Here is a 26,599-nt window from a genome sequence, read left to right as displayed (position 1 = left end):
CAGCCAAAGTCTATGAGTGAGCTAATACCAACCAATCTTCAAAATAATTCAAAACATGGATGCCTTGAATCCTCAAGGGCATCAGAGCAGCATCCATGCATTTTTTTAAAGTGCATTGTGCCAGTGAAGATCCAGACAGAAGGATGCAAAATTGGTACTACTAGCCCCCAAAAGCAAATCTGAGAAAACACCTGTTTTGTTTCGGCACAATCTAAATATGGACATAAGTTTTCTTCAAATCTATTGTCACAAATCGGTCCCCCGGCTGTATTTGTGGAAATATTTGTGTCTGTGTCAGCATTCTAAATTGAAATTTCATTAGAGTGAAATTCAAACAATCCAGCATGGGATGCAAGCCGCCGTTTTCTTTTTTGGTGCCAGATAATAACGTCTGTAAAAGCTGTATTCACTCTGTGAGATGTCTTTCGGAAACACCCCATTGAATAATTGCAGAGCCCGTCTGAATTTAATGACATAAAAATGCTCAATCGTTCAGAGTAACCAGTTCAAAAATCTCTGCAACTGCTGCAAAGCCGGTAGACGGGCAGATAGATGAATTAATGTAGGGCTCTTGTCTGTAGCGCGACATGAAACCACATGGTGCACTTGCCTTACTTTTGCTCCACAACCAGTGGCACAGCAGAGGAGGGGCCTTTGCACCTTTACTACTGTGGCTGGTTAAATGGGACGTATTAATATTTCTGACTTTATTGTATTCAGGCATAAATGATGGGCACCCTGAAATGCTTTTACAGCAGGGACGCTGACAGAATAAACATTTTCCCTGGTGTTTTGAGCGGGGAAGAGTGGGTGAACATTGGGGGGAATGTTTATTTGAAAATAATGGTTTGCCACAATGGCCCCAACATTCTTTATGGGGGATAACGTGTGGTGCTTATGTTCACTATGTGTTTTGTGTACACTTGTGCTTGATGAACATCGAATTTTGTTATGCATGTCTCAAGACCCTTGGTTATGGAGATAGAGGCTGAATTTGGGAAACGTTTTTTATGTTCGTGTAGAACAGAGGAGGGTGGGGACGGGCTTGAACAATGGCCCCACTTGATGGGGGCGCTCGAAGGATAAATCCCAGCCTCCTGGAACAGAGGAACAGCCGCCTACAGTGATGAAAGAAGGGGCTCCTAGCCCTCCCCTGTTCCCTCCTAGATTCATGACCTGCCGGCAGATCTGCCCCAGGGAAAGAGGGGCCTGAGAGAACGAGAGAGGAATGTGACAGGGTAGAAGGCAAGGAAGATGGGTCGTGATTCTCCACACCCGGTCTCTTATCAGGCTAATCAAGACTCCGAGAGATATAAAGTCCAACTGCGGACGGTGGTGCAACAGAGAGAGAGAGAGAGAGAGAGAGAGAGAGAGAGAGAGCGTTTATGGGCAGCTGTCCATCATACGTGTGTGTTTGTGTCTTTTGCTTTCAGAACCCATTAAAATATCATTTATATTGTCAAGCCGGTTCTCGCCTCCTCCTTTCCCTTAATCCCTTTACAGTTCACTCCCCAGAGCAAGCTGCAAAACTGAACCCTATTCTGGTTGTTGGGCTTTCGAGTCGTGCAAAATGGTGAACTCATAGTGATACTGACTGAAGGGCAAAGAGGGCAGAAACAGAAATGTTTATACAGTCCAATTTCATTCACTAAATGTAATATTACACTTGCCCTGAGACCCTTGATCATGGAGCCAAATACTCAAGCTGAAAATATTCAATGGTCGTTCGCCAGCGCAAATTACAGGGGAAACTGAGCTAAATTGCTGTACTGAAAAATGGGTTACAAACTAAACCGGTCCCAACATATAATGGGGGAATAACATGTAGGACTTGCTTTTGCACACTAGATAGAACATTTATTTGAGAATTCTCAACATATTTTTTTTTACGTTATTCAAGTGATACATGTATGGGTGGGGCACTTACTTACCTCTATTCGTAAGAGGATCACCTCTCATTCCCCATCACAAGCCATGGCAACTAAAAGGCAGTTCTTACAGTGATGCACTTGGTTGGACTGCAAAACCACCATTTGTAGATACAATAGCTGTCTGAAAAGAGTGACATCCATGCTGCCATCAAAAAATCAAACAGAGATAGCAGGGTGATCTTCTAGATAAAATACCTTGCATCTCATTATAGAACAAGGGGCCAATTTTGTTTCCATACCTTCCAATGACGAAAACTCTCATACAGCGTTTTTTTAATGGCGACGGCATACAACCCGCATGGTCTTTCACACTTGTTGTTCATCAGAAAATAGCAGCTGAGCTAGTTCTCAGAGCATGTCTAACGAGACTCACACTTTCGCTCAGAGGGAGGGCGATAAACACGAGGATGATTTTGGTGTTTCTTCGCACTCCTATCTTCTCAGACACAAAGCCAAAATCATAGAGCTCCAAAACTGGAGGCTGTATAACTGGAACAAGTGTTGATAATGTCTCATGGTGAGAAATTGCGAGCCTCTGTTGTCCTCGTCGTCCCTTGTGATTTTTGGAAAAAACATGTTGTGTCAATGCTGTCCTTACGTGTTTGTCACTCAAAAGGGAGAAAAATAATCCTCGCTTTGACTTGAGTTGCTAGAAACAAACATGGGCTTAGACAATTCGTGCACAGAATAACAGAATATGTGAATTAATGGCGCGAAAGCTAGTGCCTTCATGGAGTCTGTGGAGTAGCCCCATTGGGGCAGTGCTTAAGCGCCATCAACCAATAAATTGGCATGGTTGCAAAGGGGCTTCAGACCATGTGACTCTCAGAAGTGTATCATAACAATCATACGCAGCTCGAGTTCTCTGAAAGGGAACATGACAAGTAGCTTGTGATTTTTAAGTTAGTGTGATCATACAACTGACCTGAAAGAGTGGACACTTACTTAAATGAGTATGACACATATGCAAACAAATCCTGCTTTATTATTATTAGACATAGTAGTAGTACAAGTAGTATTAGTAGTGGTAGTACAAGAAGTATTAGTAGTGGTATTGTTGTTATTATTATTATTATTATTATTATCAGTGTCAGTGGTTGTCAGTTTAGCAGATCTGTGGATATCAGATTAGTTCTTAGCACCCCAGAAGTACTGTCACAGCCAATCCTAAACAGGAGTGTTGCTTGTGATGGTGTTACTTGTGTGAAATCAGTGCATGTTTTTAACAAGAGAGCTGGTAATCACATCCTGTAGCAGTCCACTGTTCATTCAGTCCCTTAGTAAGTAAACTAACTAAAATAAAACCTAAGGAAATCAGACTATGCTGAAAAATGAAATGATAATCTCAGTCTGTATTATCCTGACAAAGATAATACTCAATCATAACAGCATTTTGTATCAGGTTCTGTAGTTTAGATTTGTTTTGTGAAAATCTGTTTTTCATTTGATTACACTTTGTGTGGAAATAAAAATTAATCTGTTTGGTTTCTTCTCTGCACAGTAGGAATAAATCATGAGCACAGAAAGGCTAATCATGTACCTGGGAAGCTTACGGAAGAGAGCCAATTTATTAAAAGCACCATGTGGTATTCATTAGCCATTCATTAGCACAGGCGTGCTCTTATTGTTCTGCTTTAGGCATTTATTATTTTCTATGAAAATAGTATATATATATATATATATATATATATATATATATATATATATATGCAGTGCATCCGGAAAGTATTCACAGCGCTTCACTTTTTCCACCTTTTGTAATGTTACAGCCTTATTCCAAAATGGATTAAATTCATTATTGTCCTCAAAATTCTACAAACAATACCCCATAATGACAACATGAAAGAAGTTTTGAAATCTTTGCAGATTTATTAAAAATAAAAAGAGTCACATGTACATAAGTATTCACAGCCTTTGCCCAATACTTTGTTGAAGCACCTTTGGCAACAATAACAGGCTCAATTCTTGTTGTGTATGATGCTACAAGCTTGGCACACCCATTCTTCTTTGCAGGACCTCTCAAGCTCCATCAGGTTGGAGGGGAGCATCAGTGCACAGCCATTTTCAGATGTCTCCAGAGATGTTCAATCGGGTTCAAGTCTGGGCTCTGGCTGGGCCACTCAAGGACATTCACAGAGTTGTCCCTTAGCCACACCTTTGTTAACTTGCCTGTGTGCTTTGGGTATTGGCCAGGTGATGAGCGGTGCCTGGTTTCCTCCAGACATGACACTTGCCATTCAGGCCAAAGAGTTCAATATTTGTTTAATCAGACCAGAGAATTTGGTTTCTCATTGTGTGATGGTCCTTCAGGGGCCTTTTTGCAAACTGCAGGTGGCCTGTCATGTGTCTTTTACTGAGGAGTGGCTTCCGCGTTAGAGCTCTGTCAGAGTGACCATTGGGTTCTTGGTCACCTCTCTGACTAAGGCCCTTCTCCCCCAATCGCCCAGCTCTAGGAAGAGTCCTGGTGGTTCCAAACTTCTTCCATTTCCGGATGATGGAGGCCACTGTGCTCATTGGGACCGTCAATGCTGCAGACATTTTTCTGTACCCTTCCCCAGATCTGTGCCTCGATACAATCCTGTCACGAAGGTCTTCAGACAATTCCTTGGACATCATGCTTGGATTTGTGCTCTGACATGCACTATTAACTGCGGGACCTTATATAGACAGGTGTGTGTCTTTCCAAATCAAGTCCAATCAACTGAATTTACCACAGGTGGACTCCAGTCAAGTTGTAGAAACATCTCAAGGATGATCAGTGGGAACAGGATGCACCTGAGATCAATTTTGAGTGTCATGGCAAAGGCTGTGAATACTTATGTACATGTGATTGTTTTCGCTTTTTATTTTTAATACATTTGCAAAGATTTCAAACAAACTTTCTTTCACGTTGTCATTATGGGGTATTGTTTGTAGAATTTTTAGGAAAATAAGGAATTTATTCCATTTTAGAAAAAGGCTGTAACATAACAAAATGTCGAAAAAGTGAAGCGCTGTGAATACTTTCTGGATACACAGTACATATATATTTTATATATATATATAATTATAATGCATACATATAAAATGTAGGTATAGCTGTGAAAGATAAACGATGGCAATCTTTAGTTTATTTGATCACATGAAATATCAATGATCTTATAGTTTTCATTTGCTAGCTAATGTAGTGTATAGAGGAATATTTTAAACACAACGTAATGTTAATTTTGCAAAACAGTAAAGGTAACATCCTCTTTGATACTGTCACAGTTATTCACCGTTCTGTTCCAAAGACTCTTGTTTTGAAATGATTTTATGTCTTCTGCCTTCAGTTTTCTTCAACTACATTTCCCATAATGCACTGACCTCATCACTGCCATCTGTTTCCAGTCCTCCACACCTGTCCTCCATTCCATCATTAGCACCTGTGTATAGATACCCTCTAGTTTTTTTCCTTTGTTTTGTCATTCCTTGAATTATTACTTGTTGGTTTTGTATTATGTTGAGTTGTTACTCTGTAGTTTCCACTCCAGCGTATCTCCTTGAGTGATTTCCTGTAAGATATTTATTCCACTCCAGCATGTGTTTCCTAGATTTAATCCCTATAAGCCATTTGTTCCACTCCAGCATCTACCATTAAAAGATTTAAAGTTGCGTCTCCTCTCTTCCACTCCACGAACCACTGTGACAGATACATTGAATGAAGCAGAGTTGGCACTGAATCAAGAATAGGTTTTATTATTTATCATGCAACATGCCATCTGTTTCTCATAAGTGCATTTAATAATATTTAGGAGATATGTATTCATTGAGTAATTCAACTAGCTATTTTTCTAAGCTGTCTATTTGCAATATATTAAAATTAGTTGTAATATTATTGACTAAATAAATTATATGTGGCAATAATGGTAAGCATGCCATATTTTCCTCCTAGGGAATACAATTATAACAAATAAAGAGTGGACGATTGTAATAAAAATTCCCTCATCATTTACTATTTATTTTCTTCCTTCTTCAGAACACAAATTAAGATTTTTAAGAAAATCTTCACAAATGAAGAACTCTGAAGTTCCAAATATCACAAAGGCATCATCAAAATAATCCATACGACTCCTACGTCTTCTGAAGCAATACAATCGTTTATGGGTGAGAACAGACCATCTCCTTTTTCAATATAAATTTTTACAGCAGTCTAATTTGTGATCATGATTTCAAGCTTGATTACACTTCCTATAGTGCAATAGAGCTCTTTGCGCATGCTTCCAGCATTGGGAAGTGTAATCGAGCTTGAAATCAGAATTGTGCCTATAGACTGCAATGGCAAAATGTAAAGTGAAAATAAGTAATAATATGGTTTGTTCTCACCCAAAACTGATTGGATCCCTTCAGAAGACATTGATTTAACCATTGGAGCCGCATGGATTATTTGTATGATGCCTTTATGTGATATTTGGGTCTTCAGAGTTTTGGCAAGCATTCACTTGCATTGTGAGGACCCACAGAGCTAGTTATAATTCTAAAAATATTTTTTTGTGTTCTGAAGAAGAGGAAAAAAGTCATGCACATCTGTGATGTCATGAAGGTGAGTAAATGATAAGAACATTTCAATTTTTAGGTGAACTATCCCTTTATTCCTTTCATACATACTTTAGTTTACATATGTGATGGTTCAAAACTGGGCCCCGCAGAGAAGTGTCACATATATGTGTTTCTGCAACAGTCAGTTACATTACAAGCTGCCAGATTAAAATTGACTTTCGCTCTGACACAGGCTGCGTTGATCAAGTGTCTCATGCAGTCTTTTAAACCACAGAATAAGTATATTGTATACAAATACATCAAACTCATCAACAAAGTACCACGATAAAAAGTGGTCTCTTATACGAACAGTCAATACATCAAGTGTGATCTTCCTCTGATGCATGCTGCCATTTGTTTACATTAGTAGCGGTTGTCATTCGTCAAATAAACACTACTCAAAGAGTCTTTTCAAGCACATACTATGTTGACAATTAGGCTGTTTTTTTTTTACATAAAATAAACATAGTACTATGATAACAGTTCACAGCTTGTATATGCTTAGCCATCATTTCTAAACACGATCTTTCCATGCATGCAGCTATGTCTGCTGATTAGGTGCAGATGTGGTTTTCATTCACACAAATAGCAAACCAAACTGTCTTTTCAGGCATAAAATACTGCGGTTATCAGAATCAGCTTTATTGCCAAGTATGCTTACACATACAAGGAATTTGTCTTGGTGACAGGAGCTTCCAGTGTACAACAATACAAACAATACCAAAAAACAGCAGCAAGACATAGGTAATTAAAACAAAAAATAATACAAAATAAATAATTATACATATACGTACATACACTCACCTTCATACATACCCACATACACACACGTAGTGCAAATCTATTACAATCTGTTATATAAAGAACAAAAAACAGTATATTATGTACAGAGCGATGTAAGTAATGGCAGAAGTGGATATGTTGGATAATATAAATAGAATTAAACTTTGTATTGAACATAATTATTGCTCAATGGGGCAATTTAATTGTTCATTAGATGGATAGCCTGAGGGAAAAAAACTGTTCCTGTGTCTGACGGTTCTGGTGTTCAGAGCTCTGAAGCGCCGGCCAGAAGGCAACAGTTCAAAAAGGTAGTGGGCAGGGTGAGTGGGGTCCAGAGTGATTTTACCAGCCTTTTTACTCACTCTGGAAGTGTATAGTTCTTGAAGGGGGGGCAGGGGGCAACCGATAATCCTCTCAGCAGACCGAACTGTCCTTTGTAGTCTTCTGATGTCTGATTTCGTAGGTGCACCAAACCAGACAGTTATTATGGGGATGTGGACGACGAGCGACGTCTATGGAGAGTGAGGCCAGGAGAGGAATAACGGTAAGGATATACACCTGTGGGATATTATCTCTAACAGCTTATTTATGATGCAGTGAGAGCTGGGGAGAGATATAAGTGCAGTACAGACCACCGGAGGGGGGGGAGAGACACATGCAGCAGTGATCGTGTGTGCAATAATTTATGTTATACTGAAAAGAAAACTCTGGTGTTATGCTGAAAAGTGTGTTAATTAAAGACTCCTCCTTCAAAAGAGAGTTTGAGATCTGTCACAGTGGTGCCAAAACCCAGGATTAGGAGCACTGCTGCCCACTTGCATTCGCTTGACAGCTTAGTGACACATGCCGAAGGTGGCTGCTGGCTGAAGATCGCGGCGCAGAGGAGGTCCTCGATCTGGTGGTACTGGAACAATTCATCACTTGGCTACTGAAAGGGACAGTGGAGTGGGTCCAGTTCCACTGACCGGCTGGATAAGGTAGTCCAGCTGGCTGAGGACCATATGGTGGCGTGCTCAGGGTCTCTCTCTCTCTCCGGTGGTCAGGACTGCAATTTTATCTCTCTCTATCTCTCACTGTAACACAAAACTACTTTTTTTCTCCCGGCCTCACTCTCCACAGACATTGCTTGGCCATGCAACCCCATCTCCACACATGCATTTGTTTTCTGAACAGAGAGCCAAACTATCAGAAAAGCACCACGATATCAGTTTAAAACTTGTATAATCATAGTGAAAACATGCTGATTATCTGATGCACGCAGCCAAGTCTGTTAACATTAGTTACACACACACACACGCACACACAATGTCTGAGATGTCAAACAGTGAATAGGTAAACCGAACTGCTGATTTTATTTGTTTACATCTATAAAAACAAAATGAATCAAAGAAAAACAGTACAACAGACATAACCAATTTGTTCACATATTTACTATATTATGTACAGTATTTTTTTATTACAAGAAATCAAACATTAAAGTAAAAATAAAAAAATACTTGTCTAAACTCTGCCCCCCTCTACCTGCTGTGCAGTGTCACATGCAAAAATAACTCACTCCAAGGGGCACTGCAGGGGAATTTAAACTTTACTCATGAAAAGGTTAAAGGAGCAGGTTTGGGAAGATTGGTTGCATTATTATGCATGTAATGAAATTCTATTAAAACTTCTAAAATCCATAAGTACAAATAGAGAAAAATGTGTATGAATAATATTTTTTCTAGAGTTTTTTGGTTCTATTGACTGCAAAATTAGAGAGTCAGGAAATAATGAGTGGAGGAATTATGAAAACAATTGAATACAATGAAAAGGAATATAATAATGAATTGTTGCAATGCTGCTAATGCTGATGATGATAATGATAATGAGGTGGAGGAGGAAATAAATGTCACTGGAAGATGGCATCAGCTCTGAAATTCCCTGGAACCCTTTCCAAGAAAACTCAGGGAATTAACTCTTGCTCTTCCAACAAGTATCATCCCGATATATTCTTGCATTATACACCATACAGGAACTGTGTTGGCCAGGAAGGCTTCAAGTAGCACTTGGTCTACACTTACAGTTTACTTAGTGCTGAGCAGAGCCCTATATTTTAACCATGCCTAATTATCCAATGAGATGGTCTTTGGGTTGGGGCTCCATGGACATATTTAAAGTTGAGTGACACGGTAGCTCTGTAGGTGATGCCAATCTTCTCCACTCACAGTGTCTCCCAAGTAGACACCCTCTATTCCACTTGCCCTGACAAGGAGCAGAATCATTCATTTGTGATGTAGGGCTTAAGACAGTACTTTAGTGTGCAGCCAGCAGGCGTAGGGGGATGGAAGGTCCCCATTACGGAGCCACTGATTGTTCCTCAGGCTACTATAAAGGTTCATCTCCAGCAGCCTCTGACATATTTTCTCTCGAAATTGACAGCTCTCAACAGCAGAGGTACAGGAGAGTGGTGAAGAGAGATGGGTGTGAAACCCAGTGTTGTTCTTGTTCAGCTCCAGTCAGGCTGCTCTGAATTCTAATCCACACCAGTGTGCTGGCAGATTTAAGACCTCATGTTTTTACATATTCCATTGTTGCATTAATTCTTCAGCTTTAAATTTCTCAGTGTTTCTTACTCTAAGTTAAATAGGTAATCAAGGACTTGTTTTCTTGTCCTTTTTACCTTAATATTGATCATAGAATGTATCACTCTTTTACAGTATTTGGAAGGATTGGAAAAAACTATGGAAAATTACTGTTCTAAACTACTAGACACATTTATATTATATATGTGTTAAGAGAGTTGGGTAAGGTACTGGGGCCGGATTCACGAAACATTCTTAAGAAGAACATTTTTCTTAACTACCACTTTCTTCTTAATTTCTAATTTAAGAAAAACATTAAGAATATGTCTGTGGCAGTGGGGGCATGGTCACCTGAGCTAAATTATGTCTAACACCTGTCTATAATTATAGTGAGCATGGGGAGTGCAGATAAAAAGAGCAACATCGCCAGCAGTCCGAGAGAGAGAGCCTGGGTCTTAATGCTGAAAGAGCATTGTGAAGCTAAAGAGCATCGTGAAGCTGAAAGAGCATTGTGAAGCTGAAAGAGCATTGTGAAGCTAAATACGGTATCGATCAGGTACGGTAGGCCTATCTGGGGTTCCACTTGGGCCACAGGCAGGTGCATCCCCAAATTGATAAGACAGCGGCAATTGCGACCTGCCAGAGGCCCAAGACCAAAAAGGGGGTGAGACAGTTCCTGGGGCTGGCTGGCTATTATAGAAGATTCATACCCAATTATTCGGACATCACCAGCCCGCTGACTGATCTCACTAAAAAGGGAGTTCCAGACCCAGTCCAGTGGACGGAGCAGTGTCAGCAGGCAAATTAAAGCAGCACTTTGTGGGGGGCCACTTTTACATTCACCCGATTTCTCTCTCCCTTTTGTTTTAGAGACGGACTCTTCAGACAGAGGGCTGGGGGTCGTACTCTCACAGGTGGTGGAGGGGGAGGAGCACCCGGTGCTGTACATTAGCCGAAAGCTCTCATTGAGGGAAACTAAGTACAGCACCGTAGAAAAAAATGTCTTGCCATCAAGTGAGTGGTCCACACTCTCTGATACTACCTGTTGAGGCGGGCCTTCACCCTCTGTTCGGATCATGGCCCACTCCAATGGCTCCACCGCATGAAAGACACCAATGCGTGGATTACCCATTGGTATCTGACTCTTCAGCCATTTAAGTTCAAGGTGGTCCACAGGCTGGGAGCGCAGATGGCTGCCGCTGATTTCCTTTCTAGAAATGGGGAGGGGAGTGGTAGGCAGGCCGGATGCCTCCTCGGCAGTGGAGTCGGGCGGTGGGGATATGTGGCAGCGGGGGCTCCGGAGAGAGGGAAAGCAGTAATTGCGCTGCCACCTGAGCTAAATTACATCTAACACTTGTCTCTAATTATTGTGAAGCTGAAAAAGCATTGTGAAGCTAAAGAGCATTGTGAAGCTAAAAAGTATTGTGAAGCTATTGTGAAAGTGTGAAGCTGACGTGCTGTGGCGCCCCTGTAAAAACACAAGATTACTCCATTAAAACTGGTTACCTGAGTTGAAGAAACCTGGTTCCCGTGTCCCCCCTTTACAATGTTGTATTCCTGAAAATAAAATCTTAAGAAAGTTTTCTTTTTCTTAAGATTGTTCTTCAAAAAAAAAAAAACATAAGAAACATTAAAATTCTAGAAAGATTTTTTTTTCTTAAAAATCGTCATAAATAACATCTTAAAGTTAGTATAACCTCACAGTTGTTTTAAATTCTAAAAGTTAAGATATTTAATGAATAAACTGGGTTTAAATGTGATGCATTCTATTATGTTGAGTCTGTAGTCCCAGTGTGCTGTTTATGCAGAAATGTGATTATAGACCAAAACACGTTTCTGACTGTTTTGTCATTAATTATATTTACATTTTCTGCTTTTAAACCATGTAAAAGTTATCACCAAATTTAAACAATAAATGTTGTTTTGAAGCTTCTTAATGTGGTGACCAATCATGCTATTTCAAATGGATGTACTGCATATAGCACCCTCTGCGATCTTTAGAGTTAATAGAAACATAATAATTATAACTTTTCACCCCCTATCCACATCCCTATCTCAGTTGGGCACAGCGGAGACAGCCTCCACCACCCTTTCCTATTTACCCACCTCTTAATTTCCAACATGAAATAGTTATCAAGCTTCCCAATGAGAACTTTTTCCTTGCAGTAATTTCCTCAAAAATAACCTCTTGTCTACTAAATTTTTCAAATTAAAAAGTGATCAAATTGTTAGCAGCAAGTAAATTCTCCTATGGCGGTTAATGTCGTTAAACTAACACATCTCATGCACTTTACATAAAACTTTTTTTTTTTTTTTTTTAAATGTGTGGTGCTTACTGTTTTAAAAAGAGTTTAAAGATTAATTTAAATTGTTGAAGTATTGAATTTGTTGAAGGCTATTAGACAAGGAAACTCCATTAGCAGGCTGATCAGACAATGTCAAAGTATTTTTATTCTTTTTTTTTTTCTCCCCAATTTGGAATGCCCAAATCCCAATGCGCTCTAAGTCCTCATGGTGGCGTAGTGACTCGACTCAATCCTGGTGTCAGAGAATGAATCTCAGTTGTGCGTGGATGCGTGGCGTCCACGCACAACTCACCCCACCTATGGTGAGAACCATATTATAGTGGCCATGAGAAGGTTATCACATGTGATTCTACCCTCCCTAGCAACCGGCCCAATTTGGTTGCTTGGGAGATCTGGCTGAAGTCACTCAGCATGCCCTGAATTTGAAATTGCGTCTCTAGGTGTAGTAGTCAGCGTGTTTACTCGCTGAGCTACCCAGGCCCCCCTATCTTTTTATTCTTAATATAAAAAAATATGATGTTCTAAAGAAAATATTTGAGAACTTCTTAAGATGTTTTCAAGAATTGCACTTAGGAACGTTCTTACAAATTTCTTATAATTTTTCCTAAGAACTTTCTGAATTTCTTTCTTAAGAACATTTTTGTTAAACTGGCACCAGATCTTATCTGATGTTGGAGTGCTGGAGTTTCCATGGCAACCCAAATAATGAGAGACTGCCTCCTCTCTGCAGCCGCACTCTCAGCCGATTGTTTCCACATTGAGATTAAACGATCACTCATCAGAATGGGACTGGCATGAGTACAAGACTGAAATTTTGTCTGCACACATATGGCTATAAGGTGAACAAACTGAGAAATGTTACTTTATTGAGCAGTGAATTTATTTCTACATTTAACAGTGAAATATAATAACATATATTATCATACATATTCGTAAATTCATGAAGGGAAAACCGGAAAGGTTTATATACACTGGCGGCCAACATTTGGAATCATGTACGAATTTTACTTTAATTCACCAAAGTGGCGTTAATCTGATCGTAAATTCAGGACATTATTGATGTAAAAAAACAGCACCATCACTATTTAAAAAAGTTATTTTTGATCAAATCTAAACAGGCCCCATTTCCAGCAACCATTACTCCAACACCTTATCCTTCATCTTAAATTGCTAATTTGGTTCTAGAAAAACACTTGCAATTATATCAAACAGAGTTGACAGCTATTTGATTTGTTAAATGAAGCTTAATATTGTCTTTGTGTTTGTTTTGGAGTTGCCTCAGTATGCAATAGACTGGCATGTCTTAAGGTCAAATTTAGGTCATGAATGGCAAAAAAGAAACAGCTTTCTCTAGAAACTCGTCAGTCAATAATAGTTTTGTGAAATAAAGGCTATGCAATGCTTGAAATTGCCCCCCCAAAAATGAAGATTTCATACAAAGGTGTACACTACAGTCTTCAAAGACAAAGGACAACTGGCTCTAACAAGGACAGAAAGAGATGTGGAAAGTCAGATGTACAACTAAACAAGAGGATAAGTATATCAGAGTCTATAGTTTGAGAAATAAATGCCTCACATGTCCACAGCTGACTGCTTCTTTGAATTCTACCCGCTCAACACCAGTTTCATATACAACAGTAAAATGAAGACTCAGGGGTGCAGGCCTTATAGAAAGAATTGCAAATAAGAAGCCACTTTTGAAACAGAAAAACAAAAAGAAAAGGTTACAGTGGGCAAAGAAGCACAGACATTGGACAACAGATAATTGGAAAAGAGTGTTATGGATCTTAAACTCATTGAGCTTTTGTGGGATCAGCAAGACTGTAAGGTGCTTGAGAAGGGCCCGACAAGACAGCCACATCTATGGTAAGTGGTACAGGCAGCGTGGGGTGAAATGCCAGAGTATCTGGACAAACTGACAGCTAGAATGCAAAGGATCTGCAAAGCTCTCATTGTTGCACATGGATTAATTTTTTATGATAACTTTTTGAACTAGTTTTTTCTTATTGTAATATTAATTTTTCACGCTATTAATGTCCTGACAATACATTGTGATCAGTTGAATGTCAATTTCTTTCCATAGAGCAAAATCTGTACATTATTCTACACTTTTGGCCACCAGTGTATCTAAGTTCCCTTTACAAAAAGCTTCACTATGATGCTGCGCTTTTGCAAAGCACTATGGGGACCAATCCTAGTTGTGACCGAGCTGTGAATAATGTGTGTAACACGACAATCAACATTGACCGAAATGTATAGCCTCGGCTGATGTAATCATTAGATGCACCTGAGGCCAGGCTATAAATGGATACGTCACCAGGTGTCGTCAGAAACTCTTTTTTCAGAACGATTCTGTGTCTGTGTGTTTTACAAACCCTATCAAAACTTTCTTTCCTCTGTTAGGAGTTAGAATTTGTTAGGCAGTGTGCAGTCAACCTTTTCTCTTTTCTCTTCTGTTTAGAAAATATTATATATATATATATTCTAAAAAAGAAAAGGAAAAAAAGAGAGAATGACTGAAAGCCGCAAACAATGCGTGTTCCCCTGTTCTTGCACTATAGCTGAAGAGGACACTTATCTGTTTTTGCTCTGTTTGTTTGGGGGAAGAGCACGCTGCTCTCGCGTTGCAGCAGGACGGGTGCAAGCACTGCGATTTGCTTTCAGGCAAAGTGCTTCGCGCTTGCTTCCGGGAGTCAGCACTCATGAAAAAAAAAAAGAGAGAAATCGTTCGTGGGGCTCTTGCATGGATTTGGCTGAGGAGCAAGAGACGGGTTGATCCCTTTCTCTCGCTCTCTCCCCAAACCCAGCTGGTCCTTCACATGATCTCGAAGCGCGTTCCGACGCTTTTTCGGATCATGAGGAGGATTGCGATTCTCTTCCCGCCTCCGAGCTTTCCATCTGCAATATTACGGAGGAATCTACGGAGGAATTGCTCGATGTTGTTACTCGTGCGGTTGCCAGATTGGACTGACCACATGAAAAAGAGACCCCCAAACCCTCCAAATTAGGGGATAGATTGTATCTTCCAGTCTAAGAAAGGGAACGCTTCATGAGTCCCTTCCCTTCTTTGATAACCTCCATGAAGAGCTTTTTCGCTCATGGAGGAACCCCCCCAAAAAAAAAGAATTTCTTCCCGTGTTCACATACACTCGACGTCATTATATTCGACTGTCGTGGGTGCTGAGGAACGGGGGTATTCAGTGATGCCGCCGGTTGGAGAGATGCTTGCGGGCTATCTCTCGCCGTGCTCGGCATCGTCACTTAAGAAGCCCTCTCTCCCCTCAAAGCCTTGTAGGACAACCTCCAATTAAGTGGGAAGGGCTTATCAAGCAGCAGGTCAGGCTGGTGCTGCTCTGCACACTATGCTGTTTTACAGGCTTACCAGGCTGACCTCCTGGACGACCTGAGTGTGGGTTCTGCGCTTGACGAGCAAGCCTCAGACCCGCCTCGGTCCTGTCTGAAGGGAGGCTCAAAAGCAAAGCGTGGTGAGTCGTGCTCCTCCTCCCAGGGATTGGGGACAGTCTTGCTGCCCTCACCAGCCCCGAAGCAAGACCTCAGGACTATAATTTCTAGTAAGAGAAAACCCTGATGGTCTTGCGCCTAGATTAGGGGGTAGCTCCCCTTGGGACGGGGTGCGTGCTTCACTTCACCCCTCCCGGTACCCCCTCAAAGCCCCTCCATTCCTGCCACCTCTTGGTGTTTCGGATTGCACAGGCTTCCATCAAAATTGGGTGTTTTCGCTGTTCCTGCATTTTTTTCAGGATGCAAAACACTCGACAACCCCTCAACAGGAAGTGTTAAAATCGAATACCCATCTCAGAAATCCTGGCAGTGTGGAAACTTGTGCCAGATATATTCTTTTCTGTGGGTCTTATAAGGGCGTCAGGATTTAATTCACTCGCCGCTTTTCCGTGTTTCAACGATGTGTTCTCACTGCCGTAAACCGGATTTCTTTTTTTATGTAAAAAACCCTGAAATCTCCTGGTTAAAGGGGCCATGGTATGTGTTCCCCTTCCAGAGAGAAAGTTAGGATATTACACTAAATAATTCTCGTTTCCCATGGAGGGTGAGGGGTGGCGTCTGGCTTAGATCTTAAAGCTTGAACTTCCCGTGGGTGTTCAAGTCCAAGATGATGCCTATCAAGACGGTCGTGTCTCAAGCCCTACCCCTATTTGGCTGGTCACCATCGATCTTATGACGCACTTCATTTAGAAGTTCTGCCACAACATGGAAAGTTCCTAAGGTTCGGTTCCGGGGGCGAAGTCTTCCAGTGTCATGTTCTTTCACTCGGCCTAGCCCTTTTTACCCGCACATTCACAATGCATGATGTAGCGCTGGCTCCTTGTGACTCCGGGGCATCTGCATTCTGAATTATGTAGAAGACTAGCTGATCCTAGCGCAGTTCCAGGAACTGGCAGTTCAGCACAGGGACATCGTCTTAGCTCATCTGTTTCTCTGGGGTTGAGGCTCAACGCCAAGAAAAGTGTCCTCTCTCCCACTCAGAACACTGTCTATCATGGCATCGTATGGAGTATGGGGCAGTGGTGGCTCAGTGATTGAGGCTCAGGGTTACTGACCAGAAGGTCGGGGGTTCAAGCCCCAGCACCACCAAGATGCCAATGTTGGGCCCTTTAGCAAGGCACTTAACTCCAGGTTGCTCCGGGGGATTGTCCCTGTAATAAGTGCACTGTAAGTCGCTTTGGAAAAAAGCGTCTGCCAAATGCATAAATGTAAATGTCAATCACAATGCGGGCACAACTGTGTCCCGCTAGGATTGAGTCCATTCAGATCACCCTGAGCAAAGTCAAGGTTGCACTGTTATCAGTATCAACGATTCCCAGGTCTCAGGGTGACTGCGTCCTCTGTGATCCCTCTGGACCTTCTGCTCATGAGACCATTTTTGTTGTGGCCCAAAGCCAGGGGATTTCTTCCAAGGGCCAAAACCCCTAGGCTAAAAAGGGTTACGCACCTCAGGCTTCATTCCCTTTCTATGTGGTTCAGACCCCGGTTTTCTGCCTTGGGTCCCACTCTAGGTGCGTCTTGTTGTCACAGGCTGGTAACGACAGACACCTCCCTGACGGGCGGGGTAGCGGACTTAAGTGGTCGTCCAGCTTAAGGGGATAGGAGGGTCGTCAGCTCGGTTGTCACAGTCACTGTCTCGGGTTGATGGCTGTATTTCTGGCCCTGAAATACCTCCTCCTGAGGCTGCCATGTCTTGGTGCGGGTGGACAATACAGTGGTAGCCTCTTACATATATCATCAAGGAGACCCACGTTCTTGTCAGCTGTATTTTTGACGCGTCGGATTCTCCTTAGGGCCCAGGGCAAGCTCCTGTCACTCAGGTCAGTTATATCCCTGGATGCCCATATGTGGGAGCAGATTTACTGTCCAGACAGAAAATACCAACAGGGGAGTTAGGAAATTCACCAGAAGGTAGTAGTTGCCCAGAGTTCGCCAGCAAGGGTTTTTGCCTCTTACTGATAGCACTGCGCTGGCCGAACAGGGCTTGGTTTTCGGAGCTAATCTCTTCCCTCGACAGCTCGCCTTGGGCGATTCCGAACAGGAAGGATCTTCTATCTCAGGCACAGGGCAATATTTCATCCCTGTCCCGAATTGTGGAATTTTTCATGTTTGGCCCCTAAGGGTACCAACTGAGGGACACAGTGCTTTCTCCTGAGGTTATCGAGACCTTTTTAAATGCCGGGCTTTTTCCACTTGGAACAAGTTTGGGTGAGATCTTGTGAGATCTTAGGGCAGAAGAGGACCTCTTTGCCTTTTTGAATAGTGCAATGTCTCCTCTACTTCTCCCTGAAATCACCCAGCCCCCTTGGGTCTGGACGTTAAGATGCATGACCCAGAATGCATCTGTATGCGCAATGCCCCCCCCCCCGATCGTGGTGACGCATACATAGCACAAATGCGCCTGCATGCGTTTCCTTCTACTAAAGTTCATATTACAGACCCAGCTAACTGCCAGTTTGCTTCAGTTCTGGATTTTCTGTAGAAAGAACTGTCAGTGGGCACTTGCCTCGCCACTGCCAGGTTCTATTTGTCCACTGCGGTTTGCCACAGCTTGGTGGGAGGGGTGCCCTCTAAGAGGCATCCTCATTATTGCCCGGGCATACGAGGCGCGCAGTCAAGCTTCGCCAGTAGGTTTTAGGGCGCACTCTACCAGAGGGCTCTCCACCTCTAAAACCTTGGCTTGAGGTCTCACTCTGCAGCAAGTTTGTGATGCGGCAGGTTGTCCTCTCCACACACATTCATTCGATTTTTATAGTTTGGATGTTCGGCCACTTGACATCTCAAGCTCATGTCTATGTCCTTGAGTTGACATCTTAGCCCATGCCTAAACAATTTTATGATGCGGCAGGTTGTCCTCTCCGCACACTTTCATCAGTTTTTATGACAAGTTTGTGTTGCGATAGGGTTCTCTTCGCACACATTCATCGAACTTTATGGGTTAGATGCTTTGCTACTCTGGGCTCTTATGCCCTTGAGTTGACATCTCAGCTCATGCCTGAACAAGTTTGTGATGCGGCAGGCTGGTCCTCTCCGCTCACATTCATCAGTTTTTATGACAAGTTTGTGTTGTGATAGGGTTCTCTTCGCACACATTCATCGAAATTTATGGGTTAGATGCTTTGCTACTCCGGACTCTTATGTCCTTGAGTCGATAATGTTTATAATGTGGCAGGTTGTCCTCTCTGCACACATTCATTGGACTTTTATAGTTTGGATGTTCTGCACTCCATGCTCTTATGCCCTTGAGTCAACATCTCCGCTCATGATGACATCTCAGCCCATGCCTAAACAAGTTTATGATGTGGCAGGTTGTCCTCTCCGCACACATTCATCAAAATGTAATGGTTTAGATGTTTATGCTACTCCGGGCTCTTATGCTCTTGAGTCAACATCTCAAGCTCATGTCTGAGACCTCTCGCGTTTTTGTGAGTACACTGCACAACCGTAGGGGTCTGGACAGCCCCCAGTGTGGCGGGGTGGTTATTGTGTTCCCCATAGCGCTTAGCAAAAGCGCAGCATCATAGTGAAGCTTTTTGTAAAGGGAATGTCTCGGGTTACATGTGTAATCCTTGTTCCCTGAAAAAAGTGGAACGAGATGCTGCGCTTCTTTGCCGCACTGGGACGTCCCAGGACTGCTCTTCAAAAAGAAGTATCTGACGATACCTGGTGACGTATCCATTTATAGCCTGGCCTCAGGTGCATCTAATGATTACATCAGCCGAGGCTATAAATTCCGGTCAATGTTCATTGACGTGTTACACACATTATTCACAGCTCGGTCACAACTAGGATTGTTCCCCATAGCGCTTAGCAAAAGCGCAGCATCTCGTATCCCTTTTTTCAGGGAACAAGGGTTACACATGTAACCCGAGATGTTTTTTGTCATAAAAAGCACATCATTAATTTAAACTTGTTTAAGGGATTTGGTAGTGCAAAGAATGTTGTTAAACTGATGTGTTAATGAGATGGATCTTTCATGTGGAATGATAGGACAATTTGGAGAACAAAAGTGCAAGGTGTGACACTTTAAGTGTGTACTTTGTCAGTGTCTGGGAACAGCACCATTGAGACAACATATGCATATAACCATAGTTATAAAGCAATTCTCTTCCTTTTTAAGCCTGTATTTCAAAGCTCATGTTGTCCTTGTTACTGTAGTCTCAAGTGTACTCCCACCACGCACCAGGCTGTATATATTACCGGCTCATGAAATGGAACCTAAGTTGCTGTACCAGGTGAAGCTACTGATGTGAGTGACAGAAAGAAGAAATCATCTTTGCTTTTGATGTCGAAAAATATAGAAGCTGGACTTAGAGACTGGATAAGCCTATAATAACACTGGTAAAGGTGTTTACATGCTATGCAAATTGGGTTGAAGATCTTTGTGTGCTGATTGTTTTTTGCTTAAACTGTCTATGACCATATATTTATAGAGGTAAAGTAGTTTACATTATGTTGACAGCTCATTAAGCATAATTGGTGTAAAATGCACATGAACATGCAGTCCATAGTTAGGGTTTTTCCTGGGTCAGAAACAATCTTGAGGTGTGGCTGACTTACATATTCACCCACAAAAGCAGTTTTGTGTGTGTGCCTTTTCTGTTTTTTTTTATAATTGCAATTCATATTTTACATAACTGAATAGTTACATTTCATGTATGTATTGAATATTATTTATTTTTGATTATCTTATTTAGAAACTTGAAGTTTCTGTGTGGCAAATCAAACTAATTTAATTTCTTATTTCTATAGGGACTATATTCATGAGCAAACCACTTTACTGATTTTGCGACTGATAGTGAAAATATTTTTACTCCATAACTGATAATGATTTCCTTTAATTAGGCTTTTAATTTTAATTAATAATTAATTTTAATTATTTAATAATCAAATTGATTCTAGGAATATCTGAAGGCAAAAAATGTCAGTTGTTTCCTAATATCAATCATAATTCTAACAGGAAATGTATATTACACATGACTTTGTGCATAATTGTTATAGGTCCAGACCTTTATTTTATACTGTACTTGCCTTATGTTTACCATAGTTCTTCCATTGGATATCAGTGCCATTTGCAATGCCATAATCAAAGGTAAGACCAAGAATGGCTACTCATAACCATGGTTAGGTAGTTAGTGATGGTTTATTTGTTGTGGGGAAAGAAAAAAAAAAAAAAAAAATATATATATATATATATATATATATATATATATATATATATATAATATAAATAGCATAAAAACTTTTAAAGTCGGCATGAAATCAAAACAGATCCCATTGTGAACAATTCATCCATGTATATTTGCTATTTTATAAGAAACTTTTTACCCGTAAACTATAAACTTTGTGTGACTTGCACTTCCGGTGAAATGACTGACTCTTCTCTGTTAATGCTGCTGCATTTAAACCACGTTTTTAGTCAGTTTTAACCCTGCCCCTTCAAGAGTCAGGTACACAAACCTGGTGTCAATGCAGGTAATGATGTAGTGACACTAGGGGTTAGTCTTGAGAGCCCCGAATACCTCTCATTCTTTGAGAAAAGACCAATGAGAATTGACGAGTGGAATTTGCATGCCACTACTCTGGAAATACGAATATAAAAGGAGCTGGAATGCAATTCCATTCAGATTTTTTCTTCAGAGCTGAGTGGTTGTACTATCAGCGAGCTGAATATTACTGCTGTTCCAGTCACATCTTAAAAAGCGTATGCTGTTGGATATATGCCGCATTTCCAATGGCTTTCTCTCCTTCTGCACGACGAGTGCAGATTTCCCCCCTGGGCTCTTCAACAGGGCTAAAAGAGTGTATGTTCATGCTAAAGAGTATATTTTCTCTATTAGAGCACACACATTGATGTTGAATGTCTTTTTAAAGATGCATCTTTATAAAGATGCCTTTCCGTCTTTGTGTTATTCCTGGATGCGGTCGTTACCTCTCCGCTTCCGATGGCCACGGACGCTGCCCAGAGCAGCGATCCCACTGAGGCAGCATTTGTGGATGTTCTTTTTGCGAGAATATGATCATGGCAATGTTGTGGTCGTTTCATTCCTTCTTACAGGGGAAAGCAACTTTAGCCGCCCCTGTGCTGTGACCATGGTGTTCCCTGATGGGAGCGCGGAAGATCAAAGTGGCCTAACACCAGCAGTCGTAGACACGATCACTCAAGCCTTTACCAGGCAGCTCTATGCCCTGAAGTGGCGTTTGTTCGTGAATTGATGTTCTTCATGAGCCAAAGCTGAAGGTATATGTAGGCTCTATAGCATCCGACCATGACGCAGTGGACGGTTAGTCCCTAGGGAAGCACAAACTGATCATCAGGTTCCTCAGAGGTGCCCGGAGGCTGAATCCTGCCAGGCCATGCCTCTTCCCCTCATGGGATCTCTCTGCAGTCCTCCTGGGCATTTGGGGAGCCCACTTTGAGCCGCTAGAGTCAGTCGAGCTGAAAGCCCTCTCCTTGAAGACAGCCCTCCTGATTGTGCTCAACTCCATCAAGAGGGTTGGGGACCTGCAAACGTTTTCTGTCAGCGACACTTGCGGAACAGCTGGCCAGGTGTATCGCTTGCGTATACCGCCTTTCCCCTCCCCTGGGGCTTTTACCCCCAGTCGAGTTCACGAAGTCATGGACCCTGGATGTCCTTCCTCACTAGCCCTATGGTTTGCGAACTTGGCGGAAGAGTTCGCAGCCAGCCCCACTATGGGGTCAAATATGCCCTGTACTTGAATAGGTGCTCCACAGGTGCCTATTACTCAGGTAACCCCTGTGACGTATACTCCACAGTACGGTCTCCCTGTCTGTGGACCCGAGTGTCCCTTAGGTAACCCCTGTGATGTATACTCCACAGTACAGTCTCCCTGTCTGTGGACCCGAGTGTCCCTTGGGCAGAGAGCTCTCTGTTCTCGGTTGATGTATTTGTAGACCCCCCATATCGTGGTGGGACGTACCACCGTGTCACTTCCATGTGCGGCTGCTGAGCCCATGTGTTGTATTGCCACATGTTGACCTCCCCTTTTTGGCAGGATGTGGTCTCCACGGGGTCTTTTCCCCCTGAAAGAATAGGAAAGGAAAAGAACACCTTCCCCTATGGCCCCAGACAAATCTAATACTCTGTGGATAGGAAAACATAGAGAGAAAAGGCAGCAGCTGGCCTGCTCCCATGCTAGTTACGTCGCTTCCCCCCCCCCCCCAAGGATGTGGGGAACTACATGATGTCTTTTGGGGCATTGGGGGAGTTTATGTGCAGACTGATGCACCTGCTTTTACGCACACAGCAGCTTGCTTGCACCTGCATCAGCAGTTCACGTAACATGGTTCAGCTGTTGTGCCGTTTTTCTATAGGAATCCCTAGTGTAACTACATCAACACAACGTCAAGTGAGTGACAGAAGGAGAATGTCATGCTTACTGTCGTAACCTCCATTCCCTGATGGAGGGAACGAGACATTGTGTCCCTCTTGCTACAACACTGTACTAGCCGCTGAAATGGCCTGACCTTGTCTTGGCTCCTCAGCACAAAACCTGAATGGAGTGGGCATTCTAGCTCCTTTTATACCTGTATGTCCAGATGAGTGGCATGCAAATTCCACTCGCCAATTCTCATTGGCCTTTTCTCAAAGAATGGGAGGTGTTCGGGGCTCTCAAGAGCGACCCCTAATGTCCCTACATTGACACAACGTCTCGTTCCCTCCATCAAGGAATGGAGGTTACGACAGTAACCATGACGTTTCACTCCCACATCCCACATCCCTGTTCCCTACCCCACACTACCTTGATTATGGGCATGCTGGCTTGAATTAACATTTCGAAAGAGTAAAAATAACGCCGAATTCACAGTTGTCTTTGAAATATTTCACATCTGAATGCTTCTGGAAGTGATTACTGCTACATATAATGCAAGTCGGATGTGTCTGGAGTTTAGTCATGTTTCTTTTAATGGAGGTGTCTTGGTATGTACAGCTTAAGTAAGTCTTCTTTTTCCCCTTTATATTTAGTGTATTGTTATTCAAAACATTGAAATATTGTGACTGTTTCTAATTCATCGTCATTGAACTTGCACAGCGGCTTTAGCCTGGTGGTAAACAAAGACTGCAATGTGTTGTGTGTGTTTGTGGGCTGGTTATGGATTCATTTTTGTTAATTTTGTTAGATCATCGTTTGGTTTTCAAGTCAGTGGAAAAGCTCTCCAGTATTAAAATTACTTCTCTGTTTCCCTGGCTCTGGCACAAACAGCACTGTGTAAAGGGTGTTTGTATGTGTGTCAAATGCATTGTGTGGACTGCAACTCACATTCAGGTCTACCACCTATCCGGTTATGCAATGCCCGCTTTCACAATCCAATCAACAACCTGTTAATAAAAGTCCCCTCCCTAGATTTTTTTTTTCTTGTTTGATAAGACGGTTCCCTTGGTAATGCATTACAATACGGAAGTAAAGTCAGTTGCAATTTCCATTTCACACTGACTTTAAAAACTTCTTAACCTCAACAACAATAATAATAACCCAAAAAAATATGTTATAGTTTACTGTGATAGCTAAATGTTAGTATGGGTGTTTATGAGTATTTTAAAAAGTCTTTTACATGATGCTGGTGCAGCACACAGTGTTTTATCTTTCCTTTGTCAGTGCTGTTCATAATATAGGGGCACTCTAGCTATTGAAAACCATTTGTCTAGCCAAATTTATCCATAGCACTTTAAAATATAAAATTCTCAGTAGAATTCAAATAGGTCAAGCAAGTTTTGTGGTCTGTGCCTCAATATCAAGGGGAGCATAACAAGCCGGTTAACTTGTGCATGATCTGCTCTGCACTATCCTGTCATGTACACACACACACACGTGAAACCAGGCTTTATTTGCCCTGCGCAAATTCATGTAGAATAGAATACTTATAGAATCCTTTATTTTGGTCACACATTATACACACAGTTTTTTGCATATATACAGTGAAATTTATTAGTTTTCACATATCCCAGCTAAGCTGGGGTCAGAGTGCAGGGTCAGCCATGATACGGCGCCCCTGGAGCAGATAGGGTTAAGGGCCTTGCTCAAGGGCCCAACAGTGGCATCTTGGTGGTGCTGGGGCTTGAACCCCCAACCTTCTGGTCAGTAACCCTGAGCCTCAACCACTGAGCCACCACTGCCCGTGTCACATGAAATGCATATTTAGTGTTTATAAAGCACTGAAAACAGGCACCAAAACATTTTCAATTCAGGTAAAACCTGATAGTGATCATAGATGTCACATTTCAATAAGAACATAAAGCACAATAAAAGCACCACAAAAAATAGGAGATATGTTTGGTTATGACACATGCAAGAACTAATGCTGTTTGCCATTAATGACGTCAAACTTGGTACTGTGCATCTAAAGGTGTAATATTTAAACTGATTGCAAGCACACATTGGATTTGTGAGCTCTGGCAAAGGGTAAGCTGAATGGTGCTTCAGCTAATAGCAGTGTTCCTGTTTATTTAGTTTACAAACTTACCATTTGTTTTTAAATACTGTAGAGGTATAGCAGATTAAAAAACAATGCTCTCAGTTGAAAATAAAATGCTGAATTATTGTATTGCAGGGAGAAAACTAAAAACAAAACAAAATTATTGAAAGTTCAAAACATGAGAGAAAATGAATGAAACCAAGAATAGGACTAGCTTCTTTCCCATCGAGGAAGAGATAGTCTTGGCCTTTCCCTTTTGTATTCTTTTTTTTTCCTGGTACAATCCAGTTGCCTTATCATTCTGGAAATGTGACCTGGTGGATGATTTCAAGTTGGTAAGAGTGCCTTTAGGCAGGTGTGAGAAGAGCACTTTGATCTCCACCATCTGCAAGTGATGTATGAAGAGGTGAATGGCAGATGGGTTGGATACACAATCCAAGAATTACCTGGATATCCAGGACTGCCCTTTACCTCTTTTGTCTGTGAGATTGAACAATGCAGCTGTCACAGTGGAAAAAAAAAAAAAAAACACTAGCCTTTTGGAGAGACTATGCTGCTCTGCACTTGGCAGTGGTTCTTAATTCTTTTACGTGATTGATTACAGCTTAGTGCAGGGTAGACAACATTGATCTGGACCTGCTCAAGTGGTATTAGCTACGACTGGAAGTAGCCTCACTCCTCCTCCTCCTCTATTTCTCTATTTAGCTCCATACAGATTTGGACGTGGGGAATAAGAACATCAAGTATGTGCTGGCAGGCGAAGGGGCGGGCACCATCTTCTCCATCAATGAGATGACTGGGGACATCCACGCAATGAAGAGGCTAGACCGGGAAGAGAAGGCAGAGTACACACTTACAGCGCAGGTCGTTGACAGAGACTCCAACCAACCTCTAGAACCGGCCTCTGAGTTCATCATCAAAGTGCAAGACATCAATGACAACCCCCCACAGTTCACTGAAGGGCCTTACAAAGGGTCAGTGCCAGAGATGTCGCAAGTGGGTGAGTGATCTCCTTTCATCATCTCCTGTTGTCTCAGCTGAACTTTGATAGGCCATGTGTCACCATTAAATCAGGCAGACAAAAGGATAGACAAAAGTAACAAGTAACAAAATTATAATGATCTAAGGACAGAAATAAAGGCATATGGAGTGGCTATAATATATCTGGAAACAAGATTTGCTTTTCCACTTATTGATTGATGTGAAAAAAATATATGCAATTAATAAAAATACGATATTAAATTAACTTCAACCAAAGCTAAAGTTACAAAGTTAAATGTTCAGCTACATATTTCATGTTCCTTATATTAAATACATTTAAAATGTACAAGTATATGATTTTGCATATCAATAATAATTATTCTGTAATTTAAGCATCATTACACATTACGTAAATACATTTAATTGTACTACACATGTTATAATAGGCCAGGCTAAAAATGAAACACTTTATACAATATGGGGGTCCCTCGTTCATCACTCTATCCACCAAGGGATCCAAGCCCT

General features: G+C 41.7%; 1 protein-coding gene across 1 annotated transcript in view; it reads left to right on the top strand.

Annotated features, from left to right (window-relative positions):
* Positions 1–26,599, top strand: part of LOC127650227 (cadherin-8-like) — a 175,118-nt gene that overhangs the window by 62,396 nt on the left and 86,123 nt on the right. The window contains exon 3 of the mRNA XM_052135533.1: positions 25,799–26,093. Coding sequence (XP_051991493.1) covers positions 25,799–26,093 — 295 coding nt within the window. The remainder of the gene's footprint in view (positions 1–25,798; positions 26,094–26,599) is intronic.

Source organism: Xyrauchen texanus, chromosome 1 (genome assembly GCF_025860055.1).
Source record: "Xyrauchen texanus isolate HMW12.3.18 chromosome 1, RBS_HiC_50CHRs, whole genome shotgun sequence".
NCBI lineage: Eukaryota > Metazoa > Chordata > Actinopteri > Cypriniformes > Catostomidae > Xyrauchen > Xyrauchen texanus.
The sequence above is the reverse complement of the archived record's forward strand: the minus strand, read 5'-3'. Positions and strand labels throughout refer to the sequence as shown.